Source organism: Hippocampus bargibanti, linkage group LG02 (assembly GCF_051943395.1).
Source record: "Hippocampus bargibanti isolate YZ-2025 linkage group LG02, ASM5194339v1, whole genome shotgun sequence".
Classification (NCBI taxonomy): Eukaryota; Metazoa; Chordata; class Actinopteri; order Syngnathiformes; family Syngnathidae; genus Hippocampus; species Hippocampus bargibanti.
In genome coordinates, this window is record NC_142735.1 from 33,028,936 (window position 1) to 33,045,601 (window position 16,666).

General features: G+C 40.5%; 1 protein-coding gene across 2 annotated transcripts in view; it reads right to left on the reverse strand.

The window, feature by feature from the left end:
- Window positions 1-16,666, reverse strand: part of LOC148902481 (long-chain-fatty-acid--CoA ligase 1-like) — a 53,262-nt gene that overhangs the window by 15,737 nt on the left and 20,859 nt on the right. For both annotated transcript variants that reach the window (XM_088991084.1, XM_088991083.1), the window contains exons 6-13: window positions 14,595-14,694; window positions 11,435-11,610; window positions 9,680-9,712; window positions 9,541-9,592; window positions 9,404-9,477; window positions 5,815-5,892; window positions 4,617-4,751; window positions 4,366-4,500 (exon numbers count right to left, since the gene is read on the reverse strand). In XM_088991084.1, coding sequence (XP_088847210.1) covers window positions 4,366-4,500; window positions 4,617-4,751; window positions 5,815-5,892; window positions 9,404-9,477; window positions 9,541-9,592; window positions 9,680-9,712; window positions 11,435-11,610; window positions 14,595-14,694 — 783 coding nt within the window. The remainder of the gene's footprint in view (window positions 1-4,365; window positions 4,501-4,616; window positions 4,752-5,814; window positions 5,893-9,403; window positions 9,478-9,540; window positions 9,593-9,679; window positions 9,713-11,434; window positions 11,611-14,594; window positions 14,695-16,666) is intronic.

Consider the following 16,666-nt stretch of genomic DNA (forward strand, 5'->3'; position numbering starts at 1 on the left):
TCGTAATAAGCAGTGATATCAATATAATCGATATCGATATAACGAGACTTTACTGTATATATATATATATATATATATATATATATATATATATATATATATATATATATATATATATATATATATATATATATATATATATATATACAGTGAGACCTTGGCTTACAAACTTAATTGTGTAAGGTGAAAAGTGTGTATCCCCAAAAAATGTTTCCCATAGGAAACCATTAAAATGAGAATAATCCGTTCCCAGGTCTCCATAAAATATAATTTTCAACTAAATAAGTCTTAAAACTACAGACAACATACCTTATTCTATGTATAATAAATGTGCTATTGTATTGTAATGAAAGAAATACACTGCACTGTAAAATAAAGTCACTTTATTTACATTTGTGATGGTTGTTGATGGCTCTTAATTGACACCTGTTGCTTTCTGACTTGTAAGATCTTACGAAACTGAGGCATCACATTATCATTCATCATGTTGATGATTCTCATAGACTTTTCTGGATGGAACTGTTCAATAAAACTCTGCACATCAACTCCTGAATGGCCTGCTTCTGCTTGTCGTCTTGAAGGCAAATCAAATCCTCTGTGTTGAGGACCTCATTATGGTCAGCAACAAGCTCCTCCATGTCATCTGCATCCACTTTGAGTACCGTAGGTGCTGGCAGAGATTTTATGAAAACAAAAGGCACGAGTCCGATGATTCCACGGACCCGGAATAAAACGCAACAAAAGAAGGCGGGCGGGGGCGATCCGTCCAGCCTGTCAAGCTAGGCAAAAGGAAATGGCACACTCGCGAACCCAGAAAGCAACAAACGTACGCGATCGCGGTTAACAATCATCTCGGGCAAAGCAAACTCTTGGACTTGCCAGCACAAGACAGAGCGAGGGGTCGTAATCATGTCACTGGTGAAGTGACAGCGACTCGTTGAAATGTCCCAGTATCGGTGAATAGGGGATCAACATGCACACCTCGTTCGTGTTTCTCAATGATCTCCTTCTTCTCCTCGACTGTAATTTTGTTTTGTGTCTTCTTCAGCTGGCGGAGGTGGGAGCGACGGCCCCGCCCTAGCTGTCAACTCGCACGTGTCAATTTCGGTGTCATTAAATAACGCCGTTGTGTCAAGCTTTTTGCGAAGGATGGTAGCAATGATGGACGGTACCGGGCTCTTTATTTATAGAATGGTAGTAGAAAGTTACTCTCAGGGAGTGACACACAGCATGAGAGATGTGTCAGGCTGAGATTCACATGACAGCCGCGGTGCGCACATGTGACGCCACAAACACACACCCCGTTCATGTTTCTCAGTGATCTCCTTCTTCTCCTCGACAGTGATTTTGTTTTGTGTCTTCTTCGGCTGAACACAAGCTTGTGGTGCGGTCTTTTTCGGTCCCATAATAGCAAAATTATCTGCAAATAGCTCCTCGGAGGGGATCGACATGTGAATTCAGAGAAGGGGTGTGGAAAAGGTGTGTGGAAAAGGTGCGCCGGCTGGAGCGTTGTTCGGCGTCGGTCATGTGCTTCCGCCGAAGATCCGAAGATCACTCCGCCAGCCGTGGTGGGTGTGTATCGCAAAAAGTAGTTCGTATTCCAAGGTTTAATTTTCATAAATTTGACGTTCGTAAACCGAAAACTTCGTAAGGTAAGGTGTTCGTAAACCGAGGTCTCACTGTATGTATATATATATATTAAAAAAAAAAAAAATCCTCGTCTCACCCCCCATGGGTGGGGTCTGTCCCCCATTCTAGCTCGGGTCCTCTACCAGAGGCCAGGAAGCTTGAGGGTTCTGCGCAGTATCCGTGCTGTTCCCAGCACTGCGCTTTTCTGGACCGAGATATCCGATGTTGTGCCCGGGATCTGTTGCAACCACACATCGAGTTTGGGGGTCACTGCCCCGAGCGCTCCGACCACCACAGGCACGACTGTCACCTTTACCTTCCAGGCTCTCTCCAGCTCCTCTCTGAGCCCTTGGTATTTCTCCATTTTCTCATGTTCCTTCTTTCTGATGTTTCCATCAATCGGGACCGCTACATCCACAACAACGGCTTTCCTTTCCCTTTTATCTATGACCACGATATCTGGTTGGTTGGCCATTACCATCTTGTCACTCTGTATCTGGAAGTCCCACAGGATCTTTGCTCGGTCATTCTCCATCACCTTGGGAGGTGTTTCCCATTTTGACCTTGGGGTTTCCAGTCCATACTCCGCAAAAATGTTTCAGTAGACTATGCAAGCCACCTGGTTGTGGCACTCCAAGCAGGCTTTCCCTGCCAGCATCTTACACCCTGCAGTTATGTGTTGGATTGTCTCAGGTGCATCTTTGCACAACCTACACCTGGGCTAAGGGTGTTTCTGTGTTGTCTAAGCCAGTGTTTTTCAGCCTTTTTTGAACCAGGGCACGTTTTTTACATTGGATTTTTTTTTGCGGTACACCACAAACCATCTCGCATGAAAGAGGCAATCAGTGACGTGTTGCCACACGAACAAATATTAAATTCCCTCCCAGTCTTTTCAGCACGGACACAGGACAATAACATAATATTGGCAGAAAATGATATATAAATAAATAAATGTTTGTAATTTTTTTACATTTGAAAAAGGGGCATTGAATAGTTTCTCACGGCACACCTGACGATCTCTCACGGCACAGTGGTTGAAAATCACTGGTCTAAACAATGGTCTCAAGGAATATAAGATGTTGAAAAACTTCTGTTGATTTGGATTAACGAAAAGCAGCTCGCAGGGGACAGTGTGAGTGAGGTTAATATCGCCGAGAAAGCACAGCAACTTCACTGATATCATCAAGAGGCAACTACATCAACGACTTTATGATACAGTAGAGTTTATTTCCTTACAATACAATTGCAATTTATTATACAAAAAATAAGGTATATTTTGTGTAGTTTTAAAGGACAACAGACGTCTCCGCACCAGTTGTGTTCATAATTTGTAAAATCGCTTCAAATGACTTCTTTTACAAAGATTCCACCGCATATAGCTATATTTTACGTTTTAAGACTCGCGCTGAATATTCCAGAAGTCTTGTTTTTGAGTTGGTGACGAGTCCTCACCCTACGTCACTGAAGAAACGCCCCTAATCGAGAAAGGACATACATGCACCTTGCATCACCTCAATGCATTTTGCGGTACTTTGTTTGGTCTGAAAACTTCAAGTTGATCCGTATTGATGGCGAAATTAGAAGGTAAACATAAATAACGCGATGGTGAATCGTGTGTTGCGCCAAGACTTCTCCAGTGTATTTGATGGTCGCATCCAAAACGTCCCAGGAGACAATTTCCACGGAGCTTTGTCGCCATTTTGTGCCTTTTTTTGGGTACTGTGAGTACTAATGAGTTTGTCACTACATTTCTCTCCAGATGCATCAAAATGACCGGAATAAATTATTTAATCGATTGCAAACATGTATGCTTTCCTATTTGAATCACATTCATAACTGGATGAGTAACAAGAAAGCATCTTTTCAGAATCTGAAGCCATTGTTTTGATTCTCGAGCAAGGCAAGACGTCTTGGCGTAACACCACGAACAAGGGGGCGGGACTTTCTGAAATTGGCCACTTCCAGGTTCAATGTGAAGTAGTTTGGACACTTTAAGTCATTTTTATTGGTGTTTTGCATTTGACTAAAAATATCATACTGAGTGTTTTGGGTATTTTAGATGATTTTAGATTATAAAATGTTTCTGATGTCAGTTAGGAAACAAAAAAGTGATGTAGGTCGTCTTTTAAGGCTTATTTTGTCGAAAATTATGTTTTATAGCAGGGGTGTCAAAGTCATTTTTTTGCCGCGGGCCACATTGTAGTTATGGTTTCCTCTCGAGGGCCGTTATGAATTTGGGGAACCCATTAGAATGTTTAAATCCCTTCAAATGTTACATATAGAGCACACAGCAAATTAATGAATAACTCGTTTTCAAAGCTGAAGTCAAGAATAATGACTTTTATTGTGGTTGACATCCAAAAACATGAAATTTTGGCTCAGATTTTAGCAATCATCATGGAATTTAACAAGTTTAATTTGCTTTCGCGGGCTGAAAAAAAAATGATGCGGCGGGACTTTGACACCTGTGTTTTATCGGGACCCGGGAACGGATTATTCTCATTTTAATGGTTTCTTATGGAAAATAAATGTTTGGCAGACGAACCTTTCGCCTTACACACCCTTTCTGGGAACCAATTAAGTATGTAAGCTGTGGTATCACTGTATTCTGATTAATGTTAAGACTTCAAGAGAAGTGTGTTTGCTTTCAGCTATCTCAAGCAGCCATTTTGACCATCATGCTGACCTCTGCTGTAAACTGGAATTAAAGCGTAAAACAAAAGAAGCTCAACTCACCTGAACCTTTCTGAAGATCAATATATCCCAAATGCTGTCACTCCTCACAATACCCTTCATCATCTCTGCCTCCTTACGACGATATGCAAAATTCAACAGCCAACGTTTTACAGGCGTATTGGCCTGCCCAAAGATCTGGAAAAAAAAAAAAAAAAAAAAAAAAAAACATTTCCATGTTATTTGAGGTTTTATTCAATGAACTGAAGAAGACTGTTGCATTTTACAAAGCGCTACTACATAAGATCACCCACCTTATCATACATTCGGTTTAAAAGCCGCGGTACTGCAGGAAATACAGTCGGTTTAAGAGTGCGTAGATCATCCATCAGAAGACGAATATCTCCTTGGAAATATCCAATCTTGGCACCTTGGACCATCACCACTCCCTATGCATCCAAATATAGAATCCGGATAAACGATATGGATGACAAATAAAACGGAACACAAATGTCACATCTGTCATGAAAAACGACAAGAAACAAGTTGTGCTTTCATGCAGAGTCTTGAATCGGGTACGTTTGCGATGTTTTACGATTTGAATACTAATCAGATGACAGTAGTCATACCCCAACTTACGAACTTAATTGGTTCCCAGAGATTGTGTGTAAGGCGAACGTTCATCTGCCAAACATTTATTTCCCATAAGAAACCATTAAAATGACAATAATCAGTTCCCAGGTCCACATAAAACATAATTTTCGACTTAATAACCTTTAAAACTACACAAAATATACCTTATTTTATGTATAATAAATTAGTGATTGTATTGTAATTAAAGAAATAAACTGTCCTGTCTAATAAAGTCATTTTATTTACCTTTGTGATGGTAGTTATCAATGGATGACGAACTTCCAGGTTGCCTCTTAATGATATCCGAGTGAAGTTGCCGTGCTTTCTCGGCGATAATACCCTCACTCACACTGTCCCCTGCTCGCTGCTTTTCGTTAATCCAAATCAACAGAAGTTTTTCAACCTCTTCTATTGGCTGAGACCGTTGCTTAGACAACACAGAAACACCCTTAGCCACACGTAGCAATGGTCGACTTAGCGTACTGGTAGTGGGACGCTGAGTCACACAAACGCACACCTCATTGGTGTTTTTCGATGATCTCCTTTTGCTCGAACGTCATTTTCCTTAGTGTCCTCTTCGGCTTAACACTCACCTGTTGTGGGGTCTTTTTCACTCCCATAATAGCAAAGGTTCTACACTCGAGAACAAACCACGTCTGCACTCAAAGACAAGTGGTGACGAAAACTAGTCCGCCAGCCACCGTTCGACTGTGTGGTTTGTGTTCATCCACCGAAAATTAGTTTGTACAGCAAGATTATATTCTCGCGAATTTAATGTTCGTAAACTGAAAAGCTGGTGAGCTAAAGCGTTCGTAAGCTGAGGTATCACTGTATAATAGTCTGCTACAGTTGCATCTAACAGAAAAGAACAAAACATACCTGTACAACTCTCTCAAACATGTGAGCTAAGGGAAGGAACGAAATATGGACATCCTTGGGGCCCAATTGACAGGTGGCCTAATACAAAAAAGGAGGCAAGAGAGAGGGAGAGACAGACAGACAGACACAAACCAGAAAATTTCATTTCCTGAAATTACGATAACTGTATTTTGGCTACTGCGAGAATGACATACCGTGACAAGTAATTGAAATATTCTTGAACTCAGTCACATGCCAGGAACTTTTTTTTCTCATTATTAACTAATTCACTGCCAGACGATGTGCAAAAAATGTCTCCACTCCAGTACCAGAGTTTTTGTCATTGTCACTCCAATTCCAGGATCCACAGAATATTGACTTTTAGGACTACATTAACATTCAATGCAGCGTAAGAAACCTTACACTCTCTTCTTTCATCAGAAAAAAAGAGTTAATTCCTAAACGATATGGGTCTGATGTTATATGAGCTTGAAATGAGGGCGGATGTCCAAATACACACATACAGTAAAGTCTCGTTATATCGATATCAGTTATATTGATAATACTGCTTATTACGATACTATTTTCATTTCCCGTGCACATTTCTAGTCTGTTCATGTATAATTACTTCCCTTTAGTACGATTCATGGTTATTACGATAATCCAGTTACTACGGTGCTCTTTTTCATCTCCCGCAGGCCATTTTGCTATGTTTATATCGATACAAAAGATGTATGTAAGGTGAATTGATATTTGCTTAGGGATTTCTATACAGTACCAGCATTATCGAAATCTGTATCGGGCGCCGTTGGTTGACTTGGCCACGTGACGTGGTTACGTGACCAGCTGCCGTGTCTTGCAGTGTAGCAGACGCCATTTTCTACCGTCTTCAACCATAGCGAAACGAAAAAATTGAAATACAAAGCAATCGTGGCTGTTGAGGAGAATCCAACACGAAATCAAAGCCAAGTATGCCCCAGAAGATTCTCATAATGACGAGGATGATGAGGATGAAGAATCAACTGAATACACACCTATTGCAACAAAGACACAAGTGTTGCAAGGTGCTACGGACGTACGATCTTACTTAGAATACAGAGAAAATGCATCAGGTTTTTTAGAAATGTTAAACGAGATTGAATCGTTTGTGTTAAAAGGTTCTGTACAGTGTTCTGTACAGTGTTCTGTACATGTACCTATGTACATGTACATTGTACTGTACACTGTACTGTACTGTATATGAATGCAATCGTTTTTTGCAACAATGTTGCGCACAGTCGCTGCTATAGCGGGTCAGTCTTTTTAATAACAAAACGTAGCAGTTATCACATACAGATACAAACAGGAGCTGTTGTTACACCACAGCTCAGTCATTCTATTCAGGCACTCTCTCAAACCCCGTTGTCGGGTCCTCCCAAGCCCCAGTCACGTGACCAGCGTCTGTGTTTTGACCTGTCTTACCGAGCACAATAAAAAAAGCATAGCAGAGCTTATATACAGTACTGTTGTTTGACACCAATTTCAACCATGGGGAAACGTAAGAATTGTGACATCCGAACAACGTACAAGGCAATTGTGGCTGTGGAGGACAATCCAACAAGCAAATCCTTCATCGCAAAAGAGTTTGGCGTGCAGCAGAATACTTCATCAACGTAAGTATTGTAAACGTTGCCGTTTTTGTTTTCCATCCATGGATTTAATTGTGTTTCACTCAGATATCTTTATCGCTTGCAACAATCACTGTTTTTCATATGTGTGTACATGCTGGCGTTTGTGGTTTCGTGTGAATAGAACAACGTGAGGATTTTGCATTGGTTGTATTTTTGAAAGGAAATAGTCATTAAAAAAGTGTAAAGACATTTTTATTTCATGCATAAGTTTATTTTTCACTTCACTACTGCACAGAACGTAGAGTGAACGCTGCCAGTAGAGTGACGTAAGTAATGTAAACGTTGCAGTTTTCGTTTTCCATACATGTATTTAATTGTGTTGTATTCAGATATCTTTATCGCTTGCAATAATCACTGTTTTTCATGTTTGTACATGCTGGCGTTCGTGGTTTCTCTCGTGTGTACAATGTCAACAATGTTGAGTGATACGCAGAGTCACGATTGCAAGAGTGCGTTATAAAAATAATAAATGACGTTTTTATTTAATGCATCAGTTTATTTTTCACTCCACTACAGTACAAAAGCATGCTAGATACGAATGAACCCAATGAGAAAATTACATGCCATATCAAAGATCCCCCCATTTATTGCCCCCGCTTCATGCAGTACGGCGCAGGATCGGACATATCGATTGTACAATTATATCGACATTTTTTCTGACTCCCAAGAATATCGATATAACAAGACTTTACTGTAGATAAATAAATAAATACATAAACAAAAAAAATAAACAAGCGATATGGGTCTGGAGTTATATGAGCGTGAAATGAGGGCGGCTGTGCAAAATACAATGCAATATTGGTTTATATAGCGCTTTGACAACAGCTGAAGTTGGAACAAAGCGCTGTCATGGAAAAAAGGAAATGCTGCCCCCTTGTGGTAGGGAAAACATTGTCAGACGCTAGGGCCAGCGCTTCATCGGCCCCTAAGCATGAAAAAAAAAAACAATACCCGAACAAATTCGGCAATGTCACTCTATGTCATATGCTCAATTCCTGAATAAATTGGTGAATGGCAGTGAATGATTTAATGTGCAAATACTTGTTGATGTGTGATAACGGTTCGAGAAATCTATATCCTATCTTGCAGTTAAAGGACAACCGACACCATTTTTTTGTTTCTTAACTGACATCAGAAAAATGTTTTATAGCATCTAAAATACCCAAAACATGCATGCTGATATTTTTAGTCAAATGCAAAACACCAATAAAAATGACTTAAAGTGCCCCAAAACTGACACAAACTGAGCTCGGAACTGGGCAGATTCAGAAAGTCCCGCGCCCTTGTTGGTGACGTCACGCCAGGACTTCTGCCCTGCTCTAGAATCAAAACAATGGCTTCAGAGAGTTCAGATTCGGAGAAGATGCTTTCTTGATGCTCATCCAGTTATGAATATGATTCAAATAGTTCTGAAGAGGAAAGCATAAATGTTTGCAATCGATTAAAGAAGTCCTTCCGTATCATTTCGAGCTGTCTGGACTCCAATGTAGCGCCCAGAAAATGCACAAGATGGCGCACAAGCTGCATTGGAAATGGGCTGATTTGTCCACTGGGAATTTGTGTAAGCTTACATCTACTTTATGCGTGTTACCGCAATTGGCTGTGACAAACAATGATTCACCATCGCGTTATTTATATAGTTTTCCTTCTAATTTCACCATGTGTCGCTTTCTCGGTCACGGGCGTTCCCTCCGTGATGTCACTTCGGGCATGGTCATCAACTCGAAAAAAGACTTCCTAAATATTCAGCGCAGGTCGTAAAACGGAAAATATAGCGAGATGCGGAAGAATCTTTGAAAATGTGCTCATTAGAAGTCATTTGAAGTCATTTTACAAATTATGGACGCAACTTGTCCGTAGGTGTCGGTTGTCCTTTAAATCATGCAATAAGATTGATGAATAAGCGGCTGCTCGTCATTGATGTCATGGCGCCTCCTCACCTGTGTTATTTGAAGGAACGCCGAGCAGTTGGACACAATATTGCGATGAGACAACATGGCCCCCTTTGGGTGTCCTGAAAGCGCATGTGCAGATCATAGCAAATCTATTGAGTACTGATGTGTGTAAGTGAGTGTACCTGTTGTTCCACTGGTAAAGCAAATGATGGCCATATCTTCAGGTGTGGGAGGCTGAAGACATTAGATTGGTTAAGTTAAAAAAAAAAAAACAACACAATCCGCAGTCATTTATTCTTACGATTACTAAAAGCCCCTTACCACAGGTTGGTGATAGTTAGCCTTTCCAATTGCCTGCCCAACAAGAAAAACAAAACAAAAACATAAAATTAATAAAAATACAAGCCAACAGAAAAGCCATTTGCAACTGGACAGGGCAGGAAACATATTAGCTATTTAGCCAGCAAGCTATCTATTAGCTATCAAGCTAGCTAGAGAGCTAACTATTAGCAATATAGCGAGCTAGCTAGCTATTTGAGTCAGGAAACATATTAGCTATGTAGTTAGCTAGCTATCTATTAGCTAGCTAGCATTCTATTAGCTAGCTAGATAGCTTTCTTTCTTTTTTTGTACACACGGCGATTTAGCTTACTCGTACTTTTGGTAAATGTATTAATCATAGTTATGTTGCACATTTTATTCTCATTCTTGTAAAAGTGATATTCAGGAAACATATTAGCTATCTAGTTAGCTCACTATATATTAGCTATCTATCTATCTAGCTCAGAATCATCTTTATTGCCAAGTATGTAGAACACACAAGTAATTTGTTACCGGTAGAACACGCGGCACTAGTATCATCATCACACAATTGCAAAGAGGCACTATACAGTTCTATTTGGGTTACTGTTTAACAAGTTAATGGCTTGGGGGAAGAAGCTGTTTAAATGTCTGCTGGATTTGGTGCGCATGGATCGGTGGTGCCTGCCTGAGGGGAAGGGAGTCGTTGAAAAAGGTGGTGGGCAGGGTGCGGAGGGTCCAATAGGATTTTCCGCACCCTTGTTTGGATTCTTGCAGTGTGCAAGTCCTCGAGAGTGGGTAGGGCGGTGCCAATGATTTTTTTCCGCCGTCCTAACTGTCCGTTGAAGTCGGGTTTTGTCCAATTTTATGGCGCCCTCAATGGAAGAACTATCTATTAGCTAGCTAGCTAACGAGCTATTTGAGTCAGAAAACATATTAGCTATGTAGCTAGCTAACTAATATATTAGCTATCTTTCTATCTATGAGCTATCCAGTTAGCTTTCTATCTATTTTGGTTATTCCGGGTTGAGTGAACGCTGGCGCATGTGGCTACCGCTGCTCACCCACAGAAAAACTTATCCTGTGACTGTAAAGTGACCTTGAGAGTTTTGAAAGGTGCTTAGAAATGAAATGTATACATTAATTCAAATACAAGCCAACAGAAATAGCTAAGTACCCCGTAAGTAGTATTGAAACAGGCAAAAGTGAGTTTTTGGATGCAGAGCATCAGCTGCAAAGACAAAGTGATGATTAAATGAGGCAAGTGGAAAGAAACGGAGTGGCGGGCCGTGCATGTCACTCCTAGGCCTTGACTAGTGCTACGTCTGAATCAATCAGTTGCGTGTGGTGTGATATTGCTGCACGTCCACTAGAGGGTGCCGCTGGTCACGAAATCACCTGTCACTTGAAGAAACTGAAGAATTGTCATTAAACTCTGCATTTTTACGATGAACATGGGGGTTCATGATAACCTCATAAAATTGCGATATTATTTGATATTTTTGCTAGCTTCAGAACCTTCCTTCATGATTTCCATCTCTTCTTGAAAAGTCCGTCTTGACAAAAGCTTTAACAGTATATCTGAAACAAAATCAATTTATTCTCCTCCAGCCATTAAAGGTTGACAAAACTGCTATTAAATCAACACAACAATTTACAGGTAACATCAGAGTTACGACTGGGTTCTGTTCCAACAAAACGATCGTGACCATGACGGCCCACCATCTGAAGAAACGTGAGTGACACAAGTGGAATATCTGACATCCCTTTGCTAACCTCCATCTGCCGCATGCTGAGGATGTGGATTCCAGCCTGCTTGCCTCTGTCCACCAGCTCATCACTGGGCGTCTCCATGACAACAATGGTTTTCACAGTATGTTTCCTGTCCTTGACGCAATCAAGTACCAGATTGACTTTATCTGCTACGTCGCATGCTATGGTTGAGATGGAGGCTAAGGAAAACCCCAACAAGGAAAACAAACACAATCAGATCACAGACACAATTTACCGCATATCCAACAGGTATATACAGTGTGACCCCCTCCAAAAAATAAAACCAGGCCCCAACTCTAATTAGGTCCCGTTTCTTCGTGTTTTGTCCGAATGAAATGAAACTTTGGTCACAGCTAGTTTATTCTATTCAAAACATCACATCAAAATACAGTGAAACCTCAGTTTAGGAATGCTTTATTTTACGAAATATTTGCATTGCGAACATTACATTTGCGAGAATATAATCTTGGCATACAAACTACTTTTCGGCATACGAACCAAACCACACAGCGCCGCGGTGGCCCGTGGACTAGTTTTCGGCAGATGAACACCAAAACCACACGGGCGAACAGCGCCACGGTGTCAGGCGGACTTGTTTTCGTCACCCCGTTTCTCTGAGTGCAGATGTGGTTTGTTATCGAGTGGAGTACTATTTTGGGACAGAAAAAGACCCCACCACAGGCTAGTGTCAAGCTGAAGTAGACATAAAAGAAAATTTGTGTTGCGCAGAGAAGGATATGATCGAAAAACATGAATGAGGTGTGCATTTGTGTGACTTAGCCGTCCCAGTACCAGTACGTAAAGTCCACCATTGCTACCATCCATTGACAACTACCATCACAAAGGTCAATAAAACGACTTGATTTTACAGTACAGTTCATTTCTTTCATTACAATTCAATAGCAAATTTATTATGCATAAAATAAGGTCTATTTTGTGTCGTTTCAAGGCTTGTTTTATGGGCACCTGGAAACAGATTAATGTTTTAGGGCACCTGGGAACAGATTATTCTCATTTTATTTGTTTCTTATGAGAAACAAATGTTTGGCAGATGAACTTTTTGCTTTACACACACTTTCTGGGAACCAATTAAGTTCGTAAGCAGAGGTATCACTGTACTAGGGTCTTTGCCTTTTTATTATCCGTTCTAAGGCATATGTTCTAGATGGCCTCCATTTAGCTCCGTGCATTTCTGGAGGCACGAAGTTGTCCATCATTTTCTACAAAATAAGGCTTAAAGGACACCCGACGTCTCAGGACAAGTTGTGTCCATAATTTGTAAAATGGTTTCAAATGACTTCTACTGAGCGTATTTTAATAAGATTCCACCGCATATAGCTATATTTTACGTTTTAAGACTCGCTCTGAATATTCAGGAAGTCTTGTTTTTGAGTTGGTGACGAGTCCGTATGTGACGTCATGAAAGGACCACCCCCTGACGATAAAAAAGACGCATTGTAGCGTCCTTCCATCACGTCAATGTACTTTTGTCTGAGAACCGTGTTGCACCCAAAAACCGCCAGAAGAGGGAGTCCAAGCTCCATATAAGGAATTTATCAGCCTGTGGAAGCGGAGGTGGCCACTGGAGGTCGCCATTTTGTGCCCCTTTTCTGTTGATCCATTGTTGCCCCAATGTTGCCTCAAAATGGCATGGAATAAATTCTTTAATCGATTGCAAACATGTATGCTTTCCTCTTGAGAAGTATTTGAATTAAATTCATAACTGGATGTGTAACAAGAAAGCATATTCCCCGAATCTGAAGCCATTGTTTGGATTCTCCAGCAATGCAAGACGTCTTGGCGTGACGTCACGAACTGAGGGCGGGACTTTCTGAAAATGCCCAATTCGCAGCTCAATTTTTTGCAGATTTTGGACACTTTTAAGTCATTTTTATTGGTGTTTTTGCATTTGACTTAAAAATATCATACTGCGTGTTTTGGGTATTTTAGATGCTATCAAACGTTTTTCTGATGTCAGTTAAAAAACAAAAAAGTGACGTCGGTTGTCCTTTAAAACTCCACAAAATAGACCTTATTTTATGTATTATAAATGTGCTATTTTATTGTAATGAAAGAAATAAACTGTACTATACAATAAAGTCGTTTTATTGACCTTTGTGATGGTAGCTGTCAAAGGATGACAAACTTCGTACCTGCCTCTTGGTGATATCCGAATGAAGTTGCTGTGCTTTCTCGGTGGTGATGATAATAATAATAATAATAATAATAATAATAATAATAATAATAATAATAATAATAATAATAAATTGTACTTTTGTTGTATAAAACTAGTTCATCAGCTGAGACTAAAGTGATACCTTGGCTTACGAACTTAATTGGTTCCCAGAGTGTGTAAGGCGAAAAGTTTGTATCCCAAAAATTAATTTCTCATAGGAAATCATTAAAATGACAATAATCCGTTCCCAGGTCCCCATAAAGCATCATTTTCAACAAAATAAGCCTTAAAACTCTACAAAACAGACCTTATTTTATGTAGAATAAATGTGCTATTGTATTGTAATTAAAAAATAAACTGTACCTTATAATAAAGTCCTTCTATTGACCTTTGTGATGGTCGTCAATGGATGTGCAATGGTCGATTTAGCGTACTTGTGCTGTGAAGTCACACAAACTCACACCTCGTGTGTGTTTTTCGATGATGTCCTTCTTCTGCTCAACCGTCATTTTCTTTTGTATCCACTTCGGCATAACACTAGTTTTTGGTGGGGTCTTTTTCGCTCACATAATAGCAAAAGTACTCCACTTGATAACAAACCACGTCTGCACTCAAAGAAAGGGGGTGACGAAAACTAGTCCGCCAGCCACCGTGGCGCTGTTCGACCATGTGGTTCGGTGTTCTTCCGCCGACCACTACTCCTCCAGCCACTGTGGCGCTCCGTGTGGTTTGCCGAAAACTAGTATGCCAAGATTATATTCTCGTGAATTTAATGTTCGGAAGGCGAAAGGTTCGTGAGCTAAATAAAGCGTTCGTAAGCCGAGGTACCACTGTATTTTGGTGTGATGTTTTGAATATAACAAACTAGCTATGACCAGAGTTTCATTTCATTCAGACAAAACACGAAGAAACGAGGACTAATTAGAGTTGGGACCAGTTTTTTGGGGGGGATTGTCCTGTACATTTTACAGCAATTTCTCAGATTACCTTTGTCAATAATGTAGATGATGGCTTCCGTACCGAGGGTGTCATAAAGTGGGACAGAAACCAGGGAATAGGTGTAGCATGCCAACTCCGTGAGGGTCCACTAAATTCCCCAACCAAAAAAAAGCGTCGACACCAAAAATGACGATCAACAGTTTTCATTTGAATGACATTTCAGAATCACAATCAGAATCATCTTTATTGTAGAATATGTAGAACACAAAAGAAATTTGTATCCGAAAGAACATGCTGCACTAGTAAAAAAATGCAAATCGGCACTAGATTATTATTATTATTATTAGTAGTAGTATTAGTAGTAGTCGTATTAGTATTATTATTATAAATGACTGCATGGATCGGTAGCGCCTGCCCTGAAGGGAGTCGTTGGAAAAGGTGGTGGGCAGGGAGCGGAGGGTCCAGTAGGCTTGTCTGCGCCATTGTTTGGAATCTTGCAGTGTGCAAGTCCTTGAGAGTGTGCATAAAATCATCTTTTCTGCAGCATCATTGCCGCACACTTTTTTGTGCAAGTGCTGCTGTACAGACGCTCCCCACCTGACGAACGAGATACATTCCCATTCCCGTTGTAAGGTGAATTTGGTCATATGTTAGCTATCTATTAGCTATATATGTTGTGTAAATAGGCAATCACATGTTAAACTTGGCTTTACAAGCAGACTTGAAAGGGTTAATCCGATCAGCCGGTGAGTGGGTGTGGCTGTGGAGATAAATGTTGTCTGAACCAGGTGGCTCTTGCTAGCCAAGGGAGACACACCGCCAGTGAGTTGCATTTCCACGTTCTACCTTTCTGTTGATTAAAACTAAAATAATGTCAAAGTAGTGATAGAAATGATTGTGAATGAGTTGCATTCATATTCTGTGTTCCATTTGTAGGTTTATGACCTACTTCACTGCTCGTCTACCAAACAAAAAGAACCAATGTATTCAAAACTCAATCAACAATAAATAACGAGAGTGAGTTGAGTTGTATCAGTGTGGTTTGTCTGGGATCCCTTTCGTGGAACGTGGAAATGTAAATTGGCCGAACAATATAGCTATGTAGCTAGCTATCTATTAGCTAAATAGCTATCTAGCTAATTTGTAATAGACAATAAGGACACAACTAGCTATCTAGCTAGCTATCTATTAGCCAATTTAAAGCAGATTCTTTACTTACTATCTATTAGCCAGCTTGCTTTCTATCTGAGTTACTCCCAGGTTGAGTGAACGCTGGCTCATTTGACTGCCGCTGCTCACCCACAGAAAAATGTATCCTGTGACTGTAAACGTGTGTGTAAGCTCTCAGTCGTACAGGAGTGGTCCATCGATGAGAAGGTTTCTTCAGCCGTCATCTGTACAAAAGTGAAGGTTTCGGACGTTTCGCCTCCTATCCAAGAGGCTTCGTCAGCGAACTAAAGTCTGACTGGTCGTATCGGCCCCATTTATAAATCCCTAATGTCCAGACATGGTGGCGCCGGACACAGCTATGATTGGTCCCTACTCTCAGGTTGGGGGGGCAGAGGACCCCTACCTGTGGCCCCACTGATTGTTCCTACATTCCTGACTAACGACTGGCCTATTACCCCGACTCCCCCCAGTATCACCTCATCAGCATAACGACCCTCATCAGCATTACGAAAGTTGCCTAACCTGTTTTGCCTAAGCAGGCTATTGTATGAACGATCCAAATTGAACCTCACCCCACCAGACCGGTTTAATGAAGGATTTTGTTGTTTTATAAGAATCGCTTCTTTTACCCCCCTTTCAAACCATCTATGTTCTTTCGCTAAGATTTTAACCTCATTGTCGTCAAATGAGTGGTTGCTAGCTTTTAGGTGCAAATGTACTGCCGATTGAGGTCCACTTATATTATCCCTGCGATGTTGATAAAGTTTTTTTTTGAGAATATGTTGAGTCTCCCCAATGTACTGCTCTTTACAATTTATAATAATAATGAAATTAATACTACGTATTTTCAATTTCGGGAAAAATTTTATAAACAAATTCATGGTTGTGCTATGGGCTCACCAGTTTCACCCATAGTGGCTAATCTTTACATGGAAGAGGTGGAGAAACGG